Genomic DNA, 8,428 nt, shown 5'->3' with positions numbered 1-8,428 from the left:
GAGAGAGAGAGAGCTGGGGGCTCGGGGCTGTAACTGCATGTCAATATATTGCCAGGTATCTGGCCATAGACCGATTCCGTTCCCCGTGCGCTGACCTGCCGGTAAGCCGTCTGGGCGGCGCTGCTGGCCTCCTCGGCGGCCGTGCGGGCAGCGGCGAGCGCGTCCACTATGTCCTGGTACGCCTGAGCCGCGTTCAGAGACAGGTTCGCCCCCTGACGGGTCGCCTGAAACAGCCTGACAGGATGGAGACGTCAGAAGAGGTCACTGCACTGAGGACAGGCTGACAGAGTAAGGCAACGTAAGGAAGCTGGAAGCCTCTAGATGTAGCGGCTGACGAAGAAGGGCAAAAGGATCGTTAGGATACAGAAAAGCCTCCCGGCATGTTAGCTATGGCTAATGAGTAGTACACATCTTTCAACTATTTGGTCCGAAGCTTTTGAGAGCATGCATATCAGAGATCGTCACCTACGCCAGGCAGTGCCTGCTGCGTGAGCCCTAACTCCACCATCCGATCGTGAATTCCATGTCAACCGCCAAGTTTTGCGGCGAAAGTTCAGCGTGGCTCAGCAGCTCGGCATCATTTGCCTTGCCTGATGACGTCACCAGACTTTTAGTGCGGCCACTTCCACTGGACACAAAGCAGCCCAGTTAGAGGCAAATAGCAGGCTCCCAAAACAACTCGAACCCACCTAGCCATGGCTCAGAGAATCTGAAGGCAGGCGCCCGATCCGAGTGAGCTATAGGAACGAGTTAACTTTAACGACGAACGGACTACACGCGTCAGCAGAGGGCGGCTTCCTGCTTCCACTGGATCGGATATCCCCATTTCATTTTCGTTTCTCAGCTCTCTTCTCCTTCCCTTCCCCACGGAAAGCTGCGTGGGTCGGTCACACCCGTCACAACCATCACACCCGTCAAATCGTCATCATCCTTCACACCCGTCACACCCTTCACATCTGTCACACCCATCATCCGTATGTGATGTCATCGTCCCCCGCATAGGCTCCGGGGCTCCGCCTCACCCGACCAGTCGCTCGGCCTCAGTCGTGAGTCGGTCAGCGTGAACTTCGGCAGGGATGACGTAGCGGACGCGGAAGTCGTCGGTCAGGTTGGCCAGCGTCGTCAGCCGCTTCTGCAGACTCGCGTTGGCCAGCGACAGTTCCAGCTGGATGTCGCTGAGATCCTGCCAGCGGCCGACAGGAATGTCACGACATCGCCACCTCGAAGCTCGCGACAGTCTCACAAGACCGGTCCCAGAGTACAAGTACGGAGACGTTCATTATTTGTACCATTTGTGTCTGGAATTTTTGCGAGTATCTCAACTGTGCTCTTAATGCCAGACATGCATTGCGAATGTTCGTGCCTTATGATGATATATTGTTACGGCAAGCCCTTGCGGAAAAGTCGGTGGGAACCCCGATGCAGATGCCACGGTTCTCACTCGGAATCATTAATGGCGCCGTTCACCGGTTGCCATACGTTAAGCATTTGTGATCCGCTGAACTCCAAATTTTCGTCCTGTGTCACAGCGAGTCGGAGGAGAGTGAGCAAATTGTGGGCATTCTGCTTGCGCCAATGCTGGTGACACACAATTGGAAAAACGGCGGAGGCGAACTTACGATGCCGTGCCCCTGGGCCTGGTCGTAAAGACGATAGAGCCGCGTTTGCAGCTCTGTCGTGTTGGCCAGCACGCCTTCACACTGCTCTGCCTCGCTCTGAACCTGCTGTCTGCCCGCCGAGAGCGAATCCAGGCCGTCCATCAGCTCTTCCAGCAACACATTAGCCTGCAAAGTCGCCAGGGATTCCAGTCCCCGGAAACGGCGGAATAGGCGCGGTCGGCACCCATAACTTTTAACAGCCAGTGCTGGTTGAAATCAAGAGTTATTTTTTTCAGAAACAAACCTGAAAAGAAATATAATTCAGTTCCAAAGTTGTTTGCTGATCGTCTTTCGCAGCCGGGGCGTTGTAATTTGTTTACCCCCCCCCCCCCTTCCTTCCGCCGCGCGTACCTTCCGGACGGGACGGCGTACTTGCTCCTCCATCAGCTGCTGCATGTCAAGTAGGCGGCGCCGCATCTCCTCCAGCCGCGAGGAGACCACCTGATGCGCCGTCCTATTCACGCCGAATCCGCCAACACGCTCCAGTAGGCGGCGGGCCGCAGCTAGCTCCGCTTCCGCCCTCTCTTGGGCCTCGCTGAAGTTGCGCTTCTGCATCAGCTCTAAGATGGCGCGCACGTCCGCCAGTGCCTGCTCCACCGACACTGCCGGCGTCTCGCCACGGGCGTACCTCAGCAGTTCCGCAACGATATCTGAAGTGGAGAACAGCACGGGGCGATAGCCGGCAACACTGTGAGCAGCGGCAACATTCCTTCACCTCGGCACATGACCGGGCAATGCTGCCACTGCCCCTAGGAAGTAACATATAAACCGATGGGGCTTGTTCTCTTTGACCTTTGCGCCCCCGTTGTAATTACCGAAGACTAAAGTCACTACAGTGTGATTTTTTGTGAGCCAATGTCTGTAGCAAAGAAGTTGTGGACCCCTTGCTTTGACAGAACTGCCAGGAGCACATAGGACCGCTGCAGACGGTGCCGATGGCTATCGCCTTGCTGCAGTAACGTAAGCTCTGGGCTAGACAAGCCAGGTAAACCGCGACAGCATTATCTGTCCGTTTCATAACATACCTTCTGCCTCTTTCCTGGACGCCTCAACAGACTCATTGATGGCCTTTATCTGGTCTCGGAGATCACGGGTGTTGTTGGTTAAGGCGGGGAACGTAGACATTAAATCCTTCGTCTGGGAAAACAGACGTTTTTATCTTATTCAACCGCTCGGCCACATCAGTTAGTCGGCAGACAGTAGAGGTTATTCTGTGTAAGCTCAACAAGCTGGCAGGTGCATGATACATCAAGAGAATGTATGCGCAGACTAATTACAAGTACGCAGGTCACATTTTCCCATGTGCACGTTGTCAAAACCATGCCTTAAAAGTCACGAGGATTCATTTGTTTTCGTGTCATTTCATTTCAACAAAATGCCAACATAATTAGCTCTGCCCAAAACTTACCGCGAGCCTCACCAATCCCGATGGTGGTTACGCTCATTCATATGCACACACGTCTCGAGCCAACGACCAAGAATGCCAACATACTTTTCGTCACACGCCAGAGAATCTCAGACTCAGCAGCTCTCTGATGCACTGCCGCCAGTTACCCTGATCAGGATGGTGTTGGCGAAGTTTGTGAGATCGAGCGAGTCGTACAGCGCCTTCAGCGTCAGCTGCGTCTGGATGTAATCAGAGAAGTCGTCTTCGTATTGCTCCGTCGTGTTGCTGAGCTGGAACAGGCGCCGCCAGGGGGCGCCTACGGTCCGCGTTACGTTGACGGTCGTCACCTCTTCCGTCAACTCGTCCACCTCCTCGAACAGCAGCTGCACACAGGTGTCGCTGCACTCTGTCCACATAGCAGTGTCCACGTCAGTTCCACATCAATGAGCAGCTTCATACGGCTGTTATGGTGCCTTGCCAGTGTCCACACAGGAATGTTCGTGTCATTCCCTGTCCCCAAGGTAGGCGCACAACGCGCACAGCACAACGCGCGAGGTAAGCACGCACAATGCATGCCTCATGCCCGGCTTATCATACGGTTTGTATTTAGCATCGTTGTTCCAGCCCCGCTAGAATTCAGCCCCTTTTCAATTTAAGGCAAAAGCTAGACATCAGCTTTCCCGATGCTGTGAAGCAGGGGCAGTGGTCTCACCCTGGCAGCCGTTGTCGGTGAGCGCGTGCCGAGCCGGGCAGCCGGAGCAGGTGCGGCCCAGCAGGCCGGCCCGGCACAGGCACTGACCGGAGACCGGGTCACAGCGCTGGCTGACGCTGCCCGTCCGGTCACAGCCGCAGGGCACGCAGCCGGCAGCGGGGTCGCGCGCGTCGCCGTAGTAGCCGTACGCACACCTGCAGCACGGCTGGGAGGTCGGCTGGGAGCGGTGATGCTCGGAGCTTGAATTACACGTAGGCCCACGGACGGCGCATCATGCTAGGTAGATACCATCACGAGAGGTGGGATTTCGAATAAGCAAGGATTACGGACTGATCTTCTGTTCATGACGGCTTTGCATCGATGTTGAACGGGAACAAGTCGGCCATGGATCTACCCCAGGCATTTGTAAGGAGGAACGGTGCTCGCACATCACGCGTTCTGTCCGCACATCCGCTTGTAAATAATCTACACTTAATGTGTAGGCATGAATGGTAGTGCGCGCAGTCAGTCTCTCCACTAGAGAAACGCTTGTAAAGAGCGGTACCAGCTGCCACTCTTCGGTATTGACGAACGCAGCTCCCTCGCCGACAACACGAGGTCGTCCGAGGCGCTCACCTGTCGCAGCGTTCGCCGGCGTACCCGGGCTTGCACTGACAGCGGAACGAGCCGTAGTATGCCGAGCAGCCGAAGGCGTGGGAGACCTCCTCGGTGGGGCAGAGGCAGCGGCGACACGCGCCGGCCAGCGGGTCGCCGTAGTAGCCCGGGGCGCACAGGTCGCAGCGGCGGCCGGCGGTGTTTCCGGTGCAGTTCTGAGAACAGCCGTTCGCTGTCACGACTCGGGCTAACGGCTGACCACAGGTGTCTGTGTTACTGGTTCCGCCGGGACTTTTTGTGTGGTCCGCAGGGTTACACGGCGCCGTGACGGTCAGCAAAGCCACTTCAAACCCGGCCGAAAACGGCGAGCGGCCGGTGTCACTGGGAGCGGAGCGTGCGCGATTCGGTCCCATCCCCAAGGCTGCTGCATCCGAGCGCACATCATGCTGCCGCGGTCTCACCAGGCAGATGCCGGTCTCCGGGTCGCAGGTGGTAGCCCGGCCGTTGCACTGACAGGGAACCACCTCGCCCACGAGCTCGATGATGATCTCACTGCTCTGGTACTCGTGCCGCTGGATCCGGTAGAAGCCGATGCTCGGGTCCTGCCGGCAGAGACCCCCCGACCATCAGCCAGCTAGAGAGGTGTGTCGCAGGGTCGCCGGGCAGTTACAGAGCGTGAGCCGCGCTCAAATAACGCCGACGCTTGGACCTAACGGTAGCTGATGTCGCGCTACGAACACCCTGAACCTAACCATAGCTGATGTCGCAGTACGAACACCTTGAAGCTAACGAAAGCTGATGTAATACGAACACTCTGAACCTAACCATAGCTGAGGTTGCAGTGCGAACACCCCGAACCTTACGAAAGCTGACGTCATAGTACGAACACCCTGAACCTAACCATAGCTGATGTCGCACTACGAACCCCCTGAACCTAACCATAGCTGATGTCGCAGTACGAACACCTTGAATCTAACGAAAGCTGATGCCGTAGTACGAACACCTTGAAGTTAACGAAAGCTGATGTCGTAGTACGAACACCCTGAACCTAACCATAGCTGATGTCGCAGCACGAACACCCTGAACCTAACGATAGCTGATGTTGCAGTACGAACACATAACCATACTACTCGAAATAGATTCTCCTCAGCTACAGCACCCACGCGCCAAGAAGGATTTCACCACCCTGCTCCCTCTTCCTCTTCCCGAAATAAGGATTTTGGACGGGTCTAACATCGCCGCGGACGTTAGCATCGCGGGTCGGTTGCACCTGCCCGCACTGGGGTCAGCGGCGGCCTATCTGTGAACGGCACATACCTGGCATGAGGAGCCGTTGTATCGGCCGGGGCAGGCACACCGCTCTATGCCCAGCGCCGGCGCCCCCGGCCGCCCAAAGGTCGGCTCCGCTATGTCCCAGCTGATATCCGATATCCTGCAACAGCGCCGTGTAATCCATTTGGCGATGCGCAGGGACGCGGTCGGCGAAAGCGCATCGCGCCTATCAGGAAGATGTTGGATCTCAGGCTGGAGGGAAAGCGGCCGTGATTTAAGGTCCGGTCGTCAATGGTGGTGTCGGGCGAAGGGTGCACGCGTGAGGAGTGTCCCTTGACGTGCAGAAACTCGAGGGAAATCACGCGGATGTGCAGGGCACTTCACGTGAATTGGTATGAAGGACTGATAGGAGATTAGCGGGTGTGACACAACAACATCGATAAAGGGTAACGTCGCATGCAAGGCTATTAGTTCCGACAGCGAAGTCCTGAACAGTTCAGACTTGTTGCTAAATAGACATGATCATTGGGTGCTGAGGACGGCGCCATACAGCAGAAGGCATCTGAGAGCGATGACTCATCAAAGATGTCCACAAACAGTCCCACGTGCGCTTGGGAGGAAGCGGCGTCGACTGAGTCCCCACCTTAAGCGTACTATCCCCACCGGCAAGACAACTACCGCCAGAGTTCACCGAGTTCTGCCGAGTTCCGCCCTGACCCACTCACTCCGCACGCCGCACGTCCAAGGACTCGGTGGCCCGGATCAGCACGTGCTGCGTGTTCTGCAGCGCCACCATCAACATCTCGCGGGTGACGGGCGTGCGCGCATCCCCCTTCCGCCGCCATTGCGTCTCGTGGAACCTGTCAAAGGGGCGAACACCGGCTGGGGTGACATGGCGGAAGGCGGGTCCACGCTGGAGGGATCAGCAGCCTGAAGGGCGAGCCTTCTCCAGATTAAGGCACATACACCTATCGCCATGATAAGCCCATGCCCGCTAGACATACAGTGGCTCTAGAATCTAATAAAGACATCCAGCAGTCACGCACAGAAGCCTTCATGTGTTCTTTTCAACATGATCCTGAGCAGTTTCCCGGAAGATATTTCGGTGTTACGACACCAGCTCTAGATTCGCCTGACCACGACGGCGTTCTGTAAATCCTCCGCCCTTTGACAAAGATATGAACACAGCAGCGGCGCACCGCCCGTCAGCGTCGGGTCCTGCTCCCTGCCACCAGGTCCTGGGGGAGGCTGGGTCGCACGCGCCGCTCACCTGACCGCGTGCAGGCCGTCGCTGGCCGGCTGGTCCGGGTAGTGCTCGAGCACCAGCCGGTCATTCCCCTGCAGCTGCACCAGCGGGTAGCTGGCCAGGATGGCGTCCGGGAACGGCCGCGAGCCGCCCGTGTTGTGTACCCGGAAGCGCAGCTCACCGTTGTAGGAGCGCACCTGGAGGGGCCGAAGTGACACGGTGACGGCACGGGCCGCCAGGGAACGCAGCGTGTCACCGGATCGGCACGAGTGTCAACAGGCGCCTCCAGTAGCACTCTGAGGCTAACCATAGCTGATGTCGCAGCACGAACATATTTACGAGGAAGGTCGGGAATGTCGCTCTGGGAATGGCGCAGTGGAGTAACGATGTTTGTTCTTGCTCAACATTTGTTGTACGCGTGCTGAGGACGCACTTCGTTTTATTGTGGAATGTCGAGTACAGTGGGCTCCTGTTCGTCGCCTCGAAGCGCTGTGAGTTGGGGCATGATTGACAACACCACAGCGTGGGTGGCACAAGCTTCTTACATAATGCATCGCTTTCACCTGTCCACAAAAGCATCGGCAACGATGGCATTGGTTCAATCGCTATAGAGGCCCCATCCTCTCCCCAAGCACACAAATTTTGCTTTTTAAGGTGAAGAATAATGAGCACGACACTTGCCCTAACATTTCTCCGAAAGCTGTACCCTGCCAGGCACAGGTAGCCAATGGCACGCGATGTTGGCGTAACCCGAGCCCGCAGCACGATACGACGGAGCTAAAAACCGCCTAAGCTGAAGAAAGCATGACAACAACATTTAACGACTGGCCATTTTTGGAGAAGACATGCTCGTTCGCAGGACGGACTTAAGCGCGAGGATTTGGTCGGAATTTACCATCTGAACCGGGTAGTCAGCGCCTTTCTCAAACCAAAAGTAGCCTGCCGCCGTCTCGGTGTCCTGTAGCCAGATGCCATTCATGGCGAATAAGCCGCACGGGAGGCGCTAGCAGCCGAGTCGAGTTCCGCCCCGGCCAACAGCTCAGCCGGTCTGAGGCCGCGCGCTTGACCGACAGGCTTGCCCACCCACATTGTCTCCATACCGGCCTTCTGGCTTTTCCGAAGGAAGTCACTGAGAGCCTAAGCGTGGGCAGCTGCCCGTAGATCGGCAAAACAGCTTACCGTCTTTACCTGGATCTTCTCAGGCAACTGCCGTCGAGTCAGCACTGGCAGCACGGCAAATCTCATGTCCGAAAAGCTCCTCGGGCAGCTCTCAGTAGATGGATGAAACAGCTCAGCGCCGTCTCCGAGGAGCTTTTGGGCGCCTGCCCGACAAGCTTGTCGGCTGCGCGTCTCACCTTGGCTAGGGGGAATTCCCCAGGCAGCTGCCAGTAGATCAGCACTCAGCTTACATAATCTCCGAGAAACTCCTCAGCAGCTGCCAGTAGGTTGGCAGAGCAGCTCACCTTGCTTCTGAAGAGCTCTTGGGGAGGGGGGGGGGGGGGGGGGAGCGGGCGGGGACGGCTGCCAGCGGATCGTTACAACGACCCCCCTCGCCTCCG

The 8,428-nt window shown here is 57.1% G+C and overlaps 1 protein-coding gene across 1 annotated transcript in view; it reads right to left on the bottom strand.

Annotated features, from left to right (window-relative positions):
* Positions 1 to 7,066, bottom strand: part of LOC119090012 (laminin subunit alpha-1) — a gene marked incomplete at its 5' end in the record, with an annotated part of 11,963 nt that extends 4,897 nt beyond the window's left edge. Inside the window, 12 exon segments of the mRNA XM_037212810.1 lie at positions 96 to 234; positions 1,023 to 1,183; positions 1,620 to 1,784; positions 2,010 to 2,308; positions 2,684 to 2,795; positions 3,213 to 3,451; positions 3,758 to 3,951; positions 4,373 to 4,566; positions 4,813 to 4,953; positions 5,669 to 5,783; positions 6,349 to 6,483; positions 6,894 to 7,066. Of these exon segments, the coding sequence (XP_037068705.1) occupies positions 96 to 234; positions 1,023 to 1,183; positions 1,620 to 1,784; positions 2,010 to 2,308; positions 2,684 to 2,795; positions 3,213 to 3,451; positions 3,758 to 3,951; positions 4,373 to 4,566; positions 4,813 to 4,953; positions 5,669 to 5,783; positions 6,349 to 6,425 (1,836 nt within the window).
* Between the last annotated feature and the right edge of the window lie 1,362 nt (positions 7,067 to 8,428).

This window comes from Pollicipes pollicipes, unplaced genomic scaffold, assembly GCF_011947565.3.
Source record: "Pollicipes pollicipes isolate AB1234 unplaced genomic scaffold, Ppol_2.1 Scaffold_3087;HRSCAF=3621_pilon_pilon_pilon, whole genome shotgun sequence".
Classification (NCBI taxonomy): Eukaryota; Metazoa; Arthropoda; class Thecostraca; order Pollicipedomorpha; family Pollicipedidae; genus Pollicipes; species Pollicipes pollicipes.
The sequence above is the reverse complement of the archived record's forward strand: the minus strand, read 5'-3'. Positions and strand labels throughout refer to the sequence as shown.